The sequence below is a fragment of the Serinus canaria genome, chromosome 7, assembly GCF_022539315.1.
Source record: "Serinus canaria isolate serCan28SL12 chromosome 7, serCan2020, whole genome shotgun sequence".
NCBI lineage: Eukaryota > Metazoa > Chordata > Aves > Passeriformes > Fringillidae > Serinus > Serinus canaria.
The window spans coordinates 9,021,020-9,037,676 of NC_066321.1; the positions used below are offsets into that span (position 1 = coordinate 9,021,020).

General features: G+C 40.0%; 1 protein-coding gene across 1 annotated transcript; it reads left to right on the top strand.

Annotated features, from left to right (window-relative positions):
- Positions 1-1,211: 1,211 nt before the first annotated feature.
- On the top strand, positions 1,212-16,650 carry LMLN (leishmanolysin like peptidase). The gene is made up of 17 exons (XM_030241766.2): positions 1,212-1,414; positions 1,757-1,854; positions 1,948-1,978; positions 2,474-2,556; positions 2,994-3,111; positions 3,959-4,137; positions 4,735-4,840; positions 5,088-5,182; positions 5,915-6,032; positions 6,811-6,918; positions 7,643-7,719; positions 8,310-8,420; positions 9,138-9,270; positions 9,866-10,025; positions 10,819-10,949; positions 11,672-11,882; positions 12,470-16,650. Exons 1-17 carry the CDS (start codon positions 1,259-1,261, stop codon positions 12,562-12,564), a joined length of 2,010 nt encoding a protein of 669 aa, XP_030097626.2. The 5' UTR covers positions 1,212-1,258; the 3' UTR covers positions 12,565-16,650.
- The last annotated feature ends 7 nt before the right edge of the window (positions 16,651-16,657 follow it).

Below are 16,657 nucleotides of genomic sequence, written 5' to 3' on the forward strand. Positions count from 1 at the left end.
TGATGTCTTAAAACTTTTGTGATATTCTTATTGCCTGCAAAGAGGAAAAGGGTTTACAGTATCTGAAGTTTGCAAATAAAAAATTTCTGCTTTTCACAGCATGCTGCCTGTGCAGCACTTCAGATGAATAAATGTCCTGCATAAATTCCCATTTAAAGCAAAGCAGAGTGTTACCCGCTCCCACTTTAATAGATTTTGTTCCCTGTGAAAAGGTGAGGATGCTTTTCTTCTTTCTCTGCTTTTTGGGTATTTTTCTATGTCATGGAAACACTGCAGCAGCCAGAGCAACCACTGGCTTCTCCCATTGTTGTCACCAAGCAGCTTGGAGAGCCAGGACACACCACTCTCTGTGTGGCTCTCTTTATACCTGAACATCTTGGAAAGCAGCAGGAGCTGCAAGATAAAGCACCTCAAAAACCCAGTCGACTTTCATCACTGGTGGTAAAAGTTTCTTCGGTCATTTCCATACTAGAAACTGGAGGATACTCTATTGTGCAGTGTTTGTGGACTGAGAAGCTGGGGAAAGCCTGTGTTGGGTATGATTAATAAAATCCCAGTCACAAAAGGAACTGGGTGTGCTGTTTGACAGATGGTTGGCTGTGAACCAGCCCATGCCCAGATGGCCGAGACCAGTGCCATCCTGGCTTGCATCAGCAATAGTGTGGCCACCAGACCAGGGCAGTGAATGTCACTTGTGCTGGGCACCCATGAAGCATCTTAAGCTCTGTGCTTATTTTTGGGTCCATCACGACAATAAAGGCATTTAGGGGCTGGAGTGTGTCCAGAGAAGGGAACAGGGGAGGCTCACCCTGGAGAAAAGGAGGCTTGGGGTGGACCTTACTGCTTTCTACAACGTCCTGACAGGGGGCTGTAGCCAGGTGGGCGGCGGGTTCTTCTCCCAGGTTAGGAGCGACAGGATGAGAAACGGCCCCAAGGGTTTAAGAAGAACATTGGGGAAAATTCCTACACAGGAAGGGTAGTCGAGCATTGGAATGGGCTGTCCGGGGAGGTGGTGGAAGCGTTCAAAGGCCGTGTAGATGTGGCGCTGGGGGAATGATTTAGCGGTGGCTCTGAGGGGGGCGCCGTCCCGCTCCTGTGACTCCGGTCCGCACCGCCCGCGCCCCCGCCGCCTCCCCTCAGCCCCTCATGGCATCGCGTCCAATCAAAAGCGTCCGCCGCTCCCGCTCCGCCCGCCCATTGGCGGAGGCCGCTCCCCCGGCGCTGCCTCCATGGCGACGCGGCGGAGGGGCACTCCAAGATGGCCGCCGAGCCGGGCGGCGGGCCCTCCCGGCCCATCCGCTGCTGCCGCCCGCCGCTCGCCGCCTTCACCGCCGGGCTCCTGCTGCTCCTGCCGCTGCCGCTCGGCACTTCCGCCTCCTCCTCCTGTGACCATCGCGTACCCAGCGGCGATCAGGTGGCGTGGCCGGGGGTCTTCAGGCGGCCGCTGGGGGGTGTTGGGGGCAGAGGATCCCTTGTTGGCCGTTCCCGCTGTTGGATCCGTCCCTTCTCGGCTTTTCCGGGCCGGGCTGTGCCGGGTCTGGCCCCGCAACCACGGCTGTGGGCGCTGACGACGGCGGGCGGGCGCGGAGCATCCCATTGCGGCGAGGGAAGGGTCGGGAAGGGCTGGAAGGGGCTGGCACGGAGCGGTGCTGCCGGGCGAGAAGGAGCCGGGGCCCGGGGCCGCGGGTGCGGTGTCAGCCCGGGTGAGGGTGAGGGTGAGCTGCCTCATCCCGCGCCTCGTGACTCTCCCTGCCAGGTCGTCTATCAAGTTCCTCTAAAGGAAAACCACGTCTCGAAGAGAAACGTGGATCAACAGCTAAGAATTAAGATTGTGTATGACAGAAGCGTTGAGGAGTGAGTATAATGGTGTGGCAGATTTTTTTTTTTAATAGCTGAGAATAGAAACCTCGTGAATTAAAGCTCGTTTGTTTTGTTTTTTAAATATAGTTTGCTGCCTGAGAAAAGACACCTTATAAAGGTATGGTATATTTTCTTCCCCTTTTTGTTTGTATGTAATATCAATGAAATTAAGTTTAGGGCCGGTTTAACTAAAACTTTGAATGCCAGCAATTTAGTATTCCCCTAGTCCAGGAAACCAAAGCTTTGTGTGTAAATTATACCTCCATAACAAATAATTCCAGAGTTCTGCTGCAGGGTGTTTGCTATATCCCAAGGTGCAAAAGTATCAGTGAGAAATGTGTATGTAGTTTTTAAAAGCCTCTTTGAAGCTGTGCGTTCTAATTAATACTGTTTTCCTTCCCATTTTCTCATTCCAATAACAACATATAGGAATACTGAAACAAAGTATTTTCTGAATATATTGATAATAATTGAACTTCTCAGAGGGTCAGGCTTTCTCCTATTGTGCTAAACCACAATAATGAGCAAGTTTCCTGTAACTTGGTGGTTAATGCCTTTGGGGTGAGTTGTGTCTGCACTACTACTGGGTCACTCTAATTTTTGCTCTTTTCAGAACAAACTCTTCCCACAAGCGATATCTTATTTGGAGAAGACATTTCAAGTGCGCAAATCTGCCGGTGCTATATTGCTAAGCAGGTGTGTGAAAGTCTGATGAAAATCACTTGCTATATTTGATATTTAACGCTGTGCTGCATAGTCTTTAAAAGAAGATTAGAGTGTAGGAAATGCCCTGCTGTATCAGATCAGGGACCCATCTAGTGGCAGTGGCAGATGCTCTTTTGCAAATCTGCCAGTCTTCCACAAGCAACACCTGCATTTGTTGTAGCAATTGAAATACTGAAACTGTAGATATTCAAAGCTATACATGCTGCCGGTTCTCTTTTATGTGTACTCCCATTTATGAACCTGATTCTAATCTCTCTTTGAGCCTGTGGATGCTCCATTAACAACTGGAAGCATTATGTCTTCCCTGGTAAGGTAATTAACAATTTTCACTGTGAAAGTTATATCAAGACTGTTCTGTAGTTCTCCTTTAATAATCAAAGCATTGACTGTCTCATGTTTCATTGAAGGCAATGTGTGACAAACCAATATTTAAGGAGAAAGGCTGACCCTCACAGATATTGCCAAAAAGCCTGTGCAGACCATACAAGGTGTGGGCCAGTTATAGTTCCTGAGAAACACCTCCAGGTAAGCTCAGCTGTCCAAGTGTTTCCTAATATTTGAAATACTGTTGTTTATGCTAATTAATGAAAAAGTGAATGTTGGTAATTGTGCATAAGTGACCTGTTTCCTGGAGATCACTAAATCTGAATGAAAGAACAGAAAAATTTAAATTAGTGTGAGTTTCTGTAGTTGATATTGTTGAATCCAAACTCAAATAAAAAAATCAGGAACTGGTTACTGTCTTCTGAGCCTGTGTTCTAATGGCCTGTACGGAGAGGATGAGATTTGGAGCTTGCTAAATTGCCATTAGTCACTTTGTTATTCACCTTGGTCAATGAGTTAGAATTTCACAGAGTTAATAGTTGGTTTTTGAAGACCTTGTTTGAAGAGTTTATCCACTGACTCAGGAGCATGGTGCAAGAAATGCTTCAGATTTGTTTTCTTGATTCAACTACAGTATGTGATCAGTAGTTTCTGGTTTTCTTTTTTTTAACTTGGAAGTTTCAAGTGTATCATTAAAAAGATAGATTAAGTGAGAAATTCTGTTGCTGCTTACGTATACTGGTTTTGTGAGCCAAGATTTTTTTTAATTTATAAGAAATACAGGGTGCTAATCCTGGGAAGCTTGACAGGCTTTTTTTTGTTTGATTTTTTAAAGCTGCCACCTTCCTTGTATCTAATAAATCATAAGAGTTAGTAATTTGAAAGTGATTCCTTGGCTCTGGTTTTGTTTGCTGCTCTTCACAGGGTGTTTTCTTATCTTCTGCTGTCTATTAAGATTTATTCTTGGCTTCAAGCTAATTGAATTGTGTCGTGCAAAATTTTGGTGATAAGTGAAGTATTTTAATTGTTGCCTTTGAACACTGTACAGCAATGCAGAGTGTACAATGACAGTGACTGGCACCGCAGGCCCACGGGCTCCCCCGAGCAGGAAGGGGTTCGAGATGCTGACTTTGTGCTCTACGTTAGTGCTCTCACCACTGACAGGTGTGGCCATGAAAATATCATTGCATATGCAGCCTACTGCCAACTGGAAGCTGAAATGGACAGGCAAGTATTCCCTCTGCTGCAAACTCTCTTTTTAATTAAACTTTCAAGCTTCTTGATTGTTTGGATGTGGAATTTGATTGTTTGCCTTTGTTGTATAACAGAGGTGCCATCATGGACAAGCACTGCATTTATGTAAAATCACAAACCCATCAAATAGTGATTAGCTTGCAGAGTTTAGGTACGGGACTCAAAGCTGATCCTCCACTGTTAGTGCCTAAACTTTTTCTCGAGATCCTGTTTCTCTTAAGGTGAATGTCATGATTTCACAAACTTAAAGAATGCAAATTCCTACTTATATTTTGTTTCCATTTCACTTGTAGTCACTGTCACAATCTTTGTACCTCCCCTAGGATCTTCAGGTTCCTTGCACTGTTGTCCCTGAGACCTGTGCAGAATACTGAATATAGAAGTTGATTCACCCCATCCCAACAGTAAACTACTCACTGTGTTGTTAACAGATATTTATAAATGATTGGGAAGGACATATTTTTACATTAGTCCGTATCTTCTTTAAGTCTTCTGGTGCTTCAAGTGAATAATGATTTGAATTTTGGAGTATTTTACCAAAAACCATTTAACTTTAAAACTCTCTTCCAGGCCAATAGCAGGATATGCTAACTTGTGTCCAAACATGATTTCAACACAAGCTCAGGAATTTGTTGGCATGTTGTCTACAGTCAAACACGAGATAATCCATGCACTGGTAAGGCTTGATAAAACGTTGCCCTGAAATGGGTGCCTGGTTGCTCACATGCCTCTGGCTTGTTGCCAAGAGAAGGATGTTTGGTGAAGGGAAGCTCTTGCTTTGCCTCTTTCAATTTGTGTTAATTGCCTTGGAGTGTTGTACCTCCAGTGTATCTCTGGTGGGTGTGGGGACTCTTTCATGGTGTTTGACTTTGTAAATGAATGTCTTACCAAAGGTTTCCATGTGCTTGTTTTTTGACTTGAAGGGTTTCTCTGCTGGACTGTTTGCATTTTATCGTGATGATGATGGAAAACCTTTGACACCAAGATATGCAGATGGACTTCCTCATTTTAATGAAAGGTATTTTTTTGGACCTCTTGGTACTCCCAGTGAAGGATGAAGCTTTTCATGTTGCTTTTTTAGGATGTATTCTTGCCTGTTAAAAATCCAACTTCATTCTATTATTAGAGTGACTTTCCTTTATAATGTTCAAACAGTGGTGTGTGGTGATTCTCTAGTCTTTCTTTACATTGTCATTAAGCACTTATATTATCCACATATACGATAAACTAAGAGAGGATTTCATTTATCAGAAGGCTGGAAGTTAAGCCTTATAATTATCAACGCTGCCTAATGTCAGTGCAGTTCATTTTTAAGATTTATGGTTATGCAGAATGGACAATGTGTGTTATCTGCTATGTAAAGTTTCTGATTTGTTACAGAATTAGCAGTTTGCATTCTTATTTTCGTTTTTTTGGTTGGTATTGTAGATATTATTCTAGGAGATGGAAGGGTGGAGAGATTTTTTTTTACAATAGCAATACTGAGGAGTTTTATTTAATTTCTTACTTTTTTGCTAACTGTAGAAAATGCACCTTGAGTCTATAACTAATCTTATTTTCCTTGTTAAATCAGTTGTGTGTATAATAAACACATCTTAAAAAGGAGAAATCCTGCATAATAAAATTTTTAAATTTAGAAAGCATGAGGGAGTATAGAGATTATTCATGATTCTGTTTCTTATGGAGAAAGATCTTTGCACAGTAACAAGTCTTTGTGGGAAGGATTTCTAACCAAACTTTCTCCTTACAGCCTAGGTTTGTATCAGTGGAGCAATAAAGTTGTTCATAAAGCAGTGAGGCTGTGGGACGTACGTGGTGGTAAAATGCTGCGCCATGCTGTTCATCTTCTGGTGACTCCTCGAGTAGTTGTGAGTGTGCATTACCTTTCAAGCTTTGTATGCCAAGGTTGCCAGGACATTCTTGAGTCATAAATATTTCTTATCCTTGAAGAGTGCCCTTCCCTGAAAGCATGGCTCAAAGCCTGTGCCATTAACATTGTGTAATTGAGAGGCTGTAGCTAAAGCAAAGTAGAAAATGGGTGACAGACAATATGAAATAAAATAAATTGACATAATAAGAGAAAATGAAGGGAAATAAAATAACTTCAAGGTAAATTATAAAAGGTTAAGCAAAACAGATGTTGAAGAAATTCCTTAGTCCTACTCTTTAGATGTTTTCCTACAGACTTAAGACACCTCCTGTTCCTTTAATATTAATATTTTGTCATGATTAAAAAGAAATTCCTCAAGGATTTTTGGAAATCTTTCTTGCTTCCCACGCGTCAGACTCTCTCTTTGTGCCCCCAGCAGAACATATGCTCAAGTGTTAACAAATTGGATTTGGAAATAAGTCATAGTGTTAATCGCATTTGGCCACAAATAATCTTTTTGTTTTAAATCTAAGACAGTATATAGAGCAAACATGGAATAATTACCACTGGTTTTGCTCATTTATTTCAAGGAGATGAGTAGATAGTATGATAGTTTTGCTGTTGGGGTGCTTGCTTAGTCAGCCTCTGAGTAGATAATAAAATGGTAGAAAAAGAAATGCTGAAATACTTTTTATAGTTATTTCTAGAGCACTAGAACTACATATGGGCATCCATCTCAGTATTTTGAGAGTTGTGTTGAAATGTTTTCTTTCTAGGAAGAAGCCCGAAAACATTTTAATTGTCCAATTCTAGAGGGAATGGAGCTTGAAAATCAAGGTGGCATGGGTACTGAGCTCAATCACTGGGAGAAGAGGTTGTTGGAGGTTTGTGCTGATACTAGGAATGGAAGGGAGTGTGGAAAAGTCTGCTCCCTGTGCTTTGATTTTTCGGTTTATTGTGGTACCTACTGGAGCCTTGAAAATGCAGGAGTATCAAACCTCATTGAAATACATCACAAATAGTACTTGATACTTAAATATTTAGAGATCCAATTTCTAGATATATCTGTCTTTCAGCTTTTTTGCTAAGTTTCAGAGTATGAGATCAAGTGTTACTGAAAAGCTAAATGTCTCTTACTCCTGTCTGCCATTTACCCTTTTGAGAAGGTTTGCTCCCATTTTGGGGCAAAGGGGGTATTCCTTTTAGTCAATTGAGCTTCGATGCCCTCCACCTCTTAAATACTTCATTATTCTATTTATTACCTTGACTTCATCTTTTTTCACATGCTCTGGCTTTAGCTTTTGCCCTGGCTCCTCCAGAACTTTGCCTGACCAAGGGAAACACTTACTTCCCTCTTAAGGTTTAAGCTAACTTTTATTTGTAACTTAGCGCTGTGTGATATTTTTGGCAGTTACATTGTCTAGTCATTGTTTTATGCAGTAAGGTAAACAAGAAGGGAAATGCTTCAGGACAGTCTTTTTATGAAGGACTATGGGATTTGATTGTCAATAGTAAAAAGAGAATAGAAATAAAATGCTTTTTCCTAGGAAGCGTTTTCTTACAATAATGATTTTGTGTGGCTTACCAATCATAACTGGTAACTTTCAGAATGAAGCAATGACTGGATCCCACACTCAGAATCGAGTATTTTCCAGGATCACCTTAGCATTAATGGAAGACACAGGGTAAGAATTGAGAATGGGAGGGTGGGTTTTAGTTAATTTGTGTTTGGTTTGCACTGTACTTGACTTTATTTCAAATTGATACACTTGTGCTTATCCCTCTGCAGCAGAGTGAATTATCAGCATAATTAGCTTTACATTAGATAAGGAGTCATACCTTGATGTTACTTTTTCTTCATGTGTTTCAAAACCCATTTTTAATCTAGCCTTAAAAAAACAGGCATTGCAATCCAAAGTGCTGTTTTTAGCATTTACTTTTTGTCTTAATGTAAGTCTTCTTTCAATTGCATGCAATACGTGTTGATTATTTTTTTCAGCTCTTCTTGAAGATATAAAAGCAGAAATTGACTAAGCTTTCATCTTTCCATATGCATTGATCCTTTGCAGATCACAAAATTTTCTTCTAGTTCATTGTGACTTGAAAAGCAGTGGAGTCATAATGTATTTTCCTATAGGCAGAAGGGGATGTAGTTTCCCTTTTTCTTAATTTGAAAACCTTAAGGCATAATATAAAATTCTTTGAACTGCTGTTTTATTAATCAGAGCAGTAATTTTTGAAGTAACTGTGTTCTCATTTCAAAATACCTTTGCAGATGGTATAAAGCAAATTACAGCATGGCAGAGAAATTAGACTGGGGACGCAATAAAGGCTGTGACTTTGTAATGAAGAGCTGCAAATTCTGGATTGACCAGAAGAGACAAAAGTAAGAATACAGTCTTAAAAAAAAAATTTAAAAAAGAGGAAGCCCTGATGCTTGTTTACATTTGTCCTTCAAATGTAACTCAGTAAAAAGAGGGAGAAGTTGGTAGAGATGAGAAAGGAATGCTGCCCTGCATCCCACCCAATTACAATAAATCCAGAGGCAAACGGTGTAGAATGCATTTAGACTACGAGAAGGCTGCACTTTAGAGAGGACAGGTAGGACTTAACTCTAAAAGTGTTTGCCTTCTTATTTTGTGCCTTTTAATTGGGAATACTGCCTGTGTCATTTTGCTGGACTGTACTTAAAGCAACTGAAGGAGATGATAGCCATCTTCAAAACACAGCCTGCCGCGTTTGTTCCTTACAACCTTGCTTGTTCTTTACAATCCTCAAACATTTCTAGCACACAGCTGCATAGTGGGCCTCTTTTGCTTATATTTTTTGTTCTTTAAAATGTACAAAGCTGTGTCATTAAAACTAAATAGCTGAATGCATTGTAACTTTGTTTGCTGGCTTGATATTCTTTAAATCAGAAAGGTCAAAAGCAGACAAATGAGAAGAACTAGCCTCCAGAGAAGAAGTCAGTGCTTCTTTGTGTGATTGACTGAGTCTAGGGGAGAATAGGAACAAAGTCTTGACAGGCTGCTTATGTAAAGCAGTTTAATTGATCTGAAGTGATTTTTATTCTGGTTTTGTTGGCTTGCTTTTTGTATTTGAGGAAGCAATTAATCAGTCCATACTGCGACACTTTGAGGAGTAATCCTTTGCAGTTAACCTGCAGACAGGACCAAAGAGCAGTAGCAGTGTGCAACTTGCAGAAGTTTCCAAAGCAGTTACCTCAGGAATATCAGGTATAATGCATCCTACTTTACAAATAACTGAAATGTTTTCATTGTTGAGCTTTGCAGCCTAATGATTGTATTTGCTTCTGTTTTTTTTCTTCTGAACTATCAGATCACAGTAGATACTGTGAAAAATGTCTACCTAGTTTATTACAAGGAGTCGGAAGATTGATAAAAACCTCTTGTGATCTTAATAAAAGAAAATGATGTTACTTGGCTATCTAGTCAAATGCCAGATAGAAATGTTGCTGTGTAACAGAAATCCCCCAAAACATCTTGTTTGATGGATTTCTTCCCCCAGTCTTCTGCCCTTTGTCACTGCACACTAAGAAATCTGTTCTGTTTACATCCCAAAGAATGTAATTATTATAAAGAGGGGAATCGGGGGCAGAACCTGGGAGTGATACATGCAGATGTAAATCTCTGCATTATTTATGTATTCTTAAATACTTCTGGCCCATCTGGTTCATGGGTGTTGTAAGGTGCTGTTAATAGCATTCCTGAGTAGTAACAGCTGATGTTCTTGCAGCTGTAATCATTTGGTCTATTTTAAAAAACAGCTGCCTTTGCACAAACTGCTTCACTACTGTGTTTTGCTTTGCAGTACTTTGACAATCTTAATGGAGTACCAGCAGAAGAACTGCCTTACTATGGTGGCTCAGTAGAAATTGCTGACTATTGTCCCTTTAGTCAGGAATTCAGCTGGCATTTAAGTGGTGAATTTCAACGCAGTTCAGACTGTAGAATAATTGAAAACCAGCCAGGTCAGTATTCAGGGCTTCAGGGTGGTATTGCAGAGATTGCATTTGTTAACTAGGAATAGACTTGCTGCATGTTCAAATTAATTGCATGTGAATTTTTTCACTCATGAGGTTTCACACCACCATCTGTGTAAACACTGTGCTGTGGTAAGAAGCATAGCACAGCTATTGTGTACACCTGAGGAAAACTCACATATCTAATGCAGGAATTGCAAAAGGAGTGATCAAATACTTACCCCAAATGACCCAAATGCAAGACAAAGAATGGGAGTGGGGGAGAAGGTTGTTTATTGAGCCTCTGAAATGTGATTGCACTTTTTACCTTTGTAGGTATTTTGTTCAAGGCCAGGGTCTTTGTGAGTTACCAGAACAGAACAGGGGCTTGTCTCTTAGTGTAATGCATGGATGTTCAGTATTGCAGAGCTCCAGAATGCTGTAGGATATGACCTGTCTGTGCAGTTGTCTCAAAAACAAATACCCTGTGCCCTCAAACCAGCAATCACAGCTGTCATTCCCTGAGGGCAAACATAATCACTTTCTGATGGAAAGTGCTTGCTCATTGTGGGTTTTTTTGTGGTTAGTTGATTATTTTGTTTGTTTCTTAAATTTTGTGTTTCTTCCCATCTTATTTTCAAGATGGTATAATTCCCAAATTGATAATAATTCAGGGTCTGAAATATTCCAAAAGTAAGCCTTGAATTGTATGTGGGGAAATTGATTAGATAGCCTTTTAAATTGATGTGGGCTTTCTGTTCCTCTGGTTAACTTGTAATTCAGTATATTCCTTCTACCTTAGATCCTACCAAAAACTATGGTGCAGAGAAATATGGACCAAACTCTGTATGTCTTATTCAGAAATCTGCTTTTGTTATGGAACAGTGCAGGAGGAAACTCAGTTACCCTGACTGGGGTAGTGGATGTTATCAAGTAAGTATTTGTTGGGTTTTTGGTGGGTTTTCTTTTTTAATAACCCTAAAGGGAAAAGTCAGGCTTAAAATGTAGCTTGTGACTGTTAGAATTTTTTACCTGCATTCTAATCTATGGATGATATAACATGCTTTGTAAACAATCTTCCAACCATAAGCCTATAATTTAGATTGTTAAGTGCACAACTCTGCAAAAGTAGTCAGTAGCAGAAGCCAAGTTTTACTCATTCTCAGCTGATGGTTTGCATAATTGTACAAATAGAGTATAGTCAGTGTTTTGAAGCATTCCTGAATCTTGTAGTTGCTCAGATTGCATTAAAATACTTGCAGTTAATCTTTGCTTCTGCTAAATCACTGTAGTTACACAGTTTGTGGTCATTGGGAGTGGGGCTGCCCCACTGAGCCTCATCCCCAATGGGTACAGCTGTGAGAAGGAGGTGAACAGCACTGAAAGCAAGGAGCCATGGAGGCCCAGGTGCACTGACCAACCACCAAAGGGAACAGAGGGCACACAGGTGCAATGCATGAACATGAGGGGTATAAAAGGTTGGGCTAAAGAACAAGAAGGGCAGACACCTGAAGCCTTCTTATGTGGTCTGGTGTTACTCTGAATGGCTTGGTGCCTTCTGTAATTGTGTGATGATATTCTGTGTATTGTGGCTGTCTCAGCTGTGACATATGCTGCAACAAATCATAATACAGACTTGACTCTTTTATTTGAAGGTTTCTTGTTCTCCACAAGGGCTGCATGTGTGGGTCAAGGACACTGCATACTTGTGCAGCCGCTCAGGCCAGGTGTTGACTGTGAGCATTCAGATGAATGGCTGGATACATGTTGGCAATCTGATTTGCCCAGCCTGTTCAGACTTCTGTGACTCCTGTCCCCCAGAGAGGGATCCTCCAGCTTCTAACTTAACAAGAGCTGCACCCATTGGTAGGTTGCCTTTTTTTGCTGAAGTGAAACTTCAGTATTAAATATCTGAAAACGTCAAAGATTTGTGTCAGCTCTGACTGTCAGGAACAGGAAAAGAAGTCTATGGCTATTTTAAGATCCCAGGTGTAGGAGGTAAAGGAAAATAGCAAAGGTGCCCTGCATTTTGCTGTGCAGTCGTGCAGAACAGTGACTAACACAGAAGAAATGTGTCTGAAACATAATGCCTTCTTTTCATGTCTCCTTCTGGTAATCATCCCAGAAATCTAGCTTTAGCCTGGGAATTTATCAGGAAATCTGACCTGTGTTTTGAAAGCCATATTGTTACTATAATCTTAAAAATTAACACCTTGGTGGAAAGTGAGTTCTCACTTGTATAGCTTCCTATTGATAATGTTCATGTTGTAATGCAGAAAGATCAGAGTTTTCTTTTTGAGGAAGGTAAAAAGCTGAATTCACTAAATACCAGTTAATGTTTTGTCAAGAAGTTGGTTTTAACTCTTTGGCGGTTTTTAGTGTTCTCTTTGTTATTTTATCTTATCTTTAAATGTAAAATTTATAATTTTTAATTTTTTTTTTTTTACTTTTAGATTTATGCTCCTGCTCATCCAGCCTGGTTGTAACCCTTTGGCTGCTGGTGGCCAACTTAGTTCCCCTGCTAACAGGATTGTTTCTCTGCGCATAGACTTGAGCTTGGGGCAAGAAGAAGTTGTGAAATAATACCCATCCTGCTGCCCTCCTTGCTGTGGAGCACGGGGGTTCTGTCTCAGCAGGCAGCTCTCCTGCTGAACCTCATCTCCCCTGGCAAGTATTGCTGCACACAGTAGTCAGGGAGGTGTTGACAAAAGCAGACAGAATTTTGAGAGGAGGAAAATTTACCTTGTCTTCTCAATAAGTGCCAGTATTTTCCTGAATTGCAACCTATGGTTTTTTTGACGCAGTAACAACATCCACTTTGCCAACTGTGTTAAACTACCTGGCAGCTCAGTCAAGATTTGAAATGAGACCTCTTCTGTAATGGAATTGAGGGCTGTTTTTTTTATGTCTGTTGTGTGATTGGTAGCAAAACATCCTCAAACTGGAAATATACCTCAGTGGTTTAGTCAAAAGCCATGTAAAAATCAGTTGTCATCACTGCTGATAACCAAGGCCTAAAGAGGCTTGTAATTTGTTTGTTTTGTTAATTCCTACAATTTTGTGGGGGAGGAAAGACTGTAATTGGATAACCAGTGGTCGGCAGATGCCTCCACAACTGTATTCTGCAGCTTTGAGCCCCCTCAGAATTCATACTAGATAAAGCAGCTAATTTTTGGGCTTCATTACATCTTCCTACATGCACAAAATGGAATTTCAGACTGGCAACCAGTGCAACTGCCTAGAAATCCCATTTTCATTTAGTGTGTGCCAGTTCTACTGTGAAATTTAATACATCACATTTGAATATCCTCTAGAGTTTGCCAGGCAAATGCTTTTCAGTACTGATACTCAGACTGTAAATTTGGGATAGGATTCATGATTATTTTTTATTTTGTTGGTTTGTTTCTCAAATAATGGCACTATTGTTTCAAAACTGGTATGAATATTACTGCAGATGTTCTCACTTCTTCTTGAAGAGCAAACCAGTAGCAATGGCAGCTATAATCTTACAGGATCATGCTGATGTCTCTAGACCAAAAACTATATTGAATGTGGAAGGAAAGCCTAATCTGTTTTCTTTTTTTCTTCCCTCTACTCTTTTTGGACAAGTAAATACTATGGATTATTTGAGTATTTGTAGTAAGCTGAGAATCAGATGGTTTGAGCCACATGAGGGCAGACCTTGCTACAAAATTAATCACTTGATGACAAAATATATAAGAGGAAGGAAATGAGTAAAATGTGTCAAGGTAAGGACAGCTGCTCTATAGGACCCTTATTTCTATTTATTTCTGACTATAATGTGTTTACAAATAATCCTGTTCAGAGGTAAGGAAACTCTTTGTGGTTCAATCCACTGTCTGTCCTTTTAGGACTTTCCAGGAGTTTTCACTCCTGGAAAAGTGTTAAATTTAAGGGAGCAGACATGCCCATTGCACTAAAAAATGCAGATATAGGGAGAAAGATGATGTTACTTTTCTTCTGAAATGTTCTGTGGCATTATAATTGTCAGTGACTGGATCCCTTTCCTAAATGGAAAGTAGGGAGATGGAGTAAAACTTTAGGTACAATTATACTGTAATAATAGGACTTCCATCATGATTGTAAGAAATTCTTTGTGCCTACTGGACTTGATTTTGTTGGGTTTTTTTATTATTATTTTTTTATTTAAGGAAACTTATGACACTGCTGAGGCAAGTAAGGTGCAACCTTAAACTGTCAAAAGACATCACAGTTGAGAGCACCTTGCACTGGGCTAGATCTTTTTCTTAACTGCAGGTTAAGCTTGCTGTGAATTACACAAGGCCTAGGCTAGCCTTAAATCAGTGTCTCGGAGAAGCAATACAAGTCAGGACTCAAAGGCTTTAAAATTGTACAAACTGAATTACGAAACACTCAAATTGATAAGTGCGCGCTAATTATTTTAATATAGCCACAAAACAGTCAAAGTAAACTGATACCTGGAAAACATAAATGTTTGAGAATACATCTTAAGTCCCAGAGGTTGATATTGTATTTTTTGTCTGTTGTGCAATAATACAGTTGAAATGGTATCACTCAACAACAATGCTTTTGATACTTGAAAAGAAATTACTGGTTATTTTTTCTTACTGTGAAATGTTTGCACTGTCTGAACTTTCTGGTTAACTTTATAACTGGTAAACTTTTTAACTGGTGTTAATTTATTGTGCTCAGTATTTGATATGCTGGTCTTCTAAGTGTGAGATTTGTCATATTTAATTGAGTATTTTTATCTTCTACACAGTTGTTTACCTTGAGGGCTTTTCTTCTTTTAATCTCTCTTCCTGAGAATTAATTGAAAGATGGGTTAGAAAGTTGATGCTTACCTACTTCTGAATTGTATGCATTAATTAAAGAAAGGGGATGTAGTGCTTTGTATTGAAAGGGAAAAAAAATCTATCAGCCTGTTAGAGCTCTTGTGGTCAGGTTCACCAGTACCTGCTAAGCAGCTGCATCAGTGAATTCAGTGAAGTAAAACTGCTACTGCCTTAATAATCTGAGGTTTCAGTTGTAATTTCTTTGTCGTGCAGCCCTTGAGCTGCCTGTGAACTGCAGAACTGGACGTGACTTTGGGGGGTCGGGTGTAGAAGGTACTTTAGTCAGAAAAATGTAACATCATCTATCCCACCAGTGGTTTAGCAGCTGCTAGCAGCTGTAGCCTTGTGGGAACTGCCAGGAAATATGTCAACTTAAAGTGGCAATGAACTGGTAAGCTGTCATAAAGAATATTTGAGTAAAGCTGACTACCTCAGTTCTGTTTGTCTTTGAGTTCAGCTTTTAGCCTGCTGTGAACTTCCAGATCTTAACATGAATTAGGTCAAGTCATGTCTCAGGTTTTTAAGAGTAAAATTACTATAGTAGGAAGCATAAGCCATTTTTGAGTATAGAACACAGCTAAAATTATAGCTTAAGCAGACCATTATGTAGCCTTAAGTGTAGTTTCTGCCATAAAATTCAGAATTCTTTTAAATAAATGCAAAGTTTGCTGCGTTAGGTTTCCTGACCACACGTGACCAGTCCCTCCTATTGCATCTCTTAAGTGTGAAAACTTGGAAATACAGCCCATTTAAGCCTTTGTGTTTCCACCAGAGAAGACTGGGCAGCAGGAGCCCTTGGAAGTTGTGCTGAGATGCATGAGCTTGCTCATCTGTAACAGAAACATTTTCAGTGTATAGTGTCCACAGTTTTAACTATAATTTTTAAAAAATATTCCATTTTTGCTTAAGGAAGTAAATTAGTCTTGCAGTCTGTTTTGGTCCCAGTAGTTCAAATACTTTCAATTAGAAATTAAAGCAAGTCATCTTTTAAGAACACATTTTTTCTAGTGTTGCAGTTATAAGGAGGAAAGATTGCTTTTGGCTGGAGAATGCAGCAAGTAAAATCACATGGAAAAGCAGCAATTCATTCCTCCTGAAATGAATTGAGGTCTTGGGATACAGTCACGGCCCTTGATGTAGGTTAATTACTGAAAGAGAATTATATCCCCCATTAATTGACTGTCAGTCCAACACAGCTCATTCTTTCTGCTGAGCTCCAATAAACTGGGGAGACTGATATCTGAGAGCAGACATATCCACAATCCCTTATGAGGCCAGTTTTTTTTTTAAATCTTCCTGTACTGCACATCTTTCTGCTTGATGATATTTAGTAGAGAGGGAGGTGTACATCCTTCCTTCCCCACATTTCCAAGGAGTGACTTTCAGCCAGCTGAGCAGCTCAAGGTTTTTTCCCTGCAAGACTGAACCCCTTTTTTTAGTTTGTCTGGATGTGTGGGTGCCTGCCTGCATGTATGTACTGCTCTGCAGGATTTGGGGCTGTTTGTGCACTGAATAACGGGATCTTACATTACCAGACTTCCAAAGTGCAAATCTTGCCTTTTTAATGTGAAGCTTACCTTGGAGATAAAACAACTGTTTTGAGAGAACTGGCTGACCTTGAACATGTGTTTCCTATTTTGGTACAGAATGTAAATATAGAACTAACTATTTTACACAGATTTTGTCTGGACTGAGATATAAGGGCTAATTTGTGTTATTTATGGAGTAAAAATTTCCTTATTTTACTGTTTAAAAAAGGTATGTCGTGCAACAGAAGAAAATACTGTTCTTCAATAAAATATC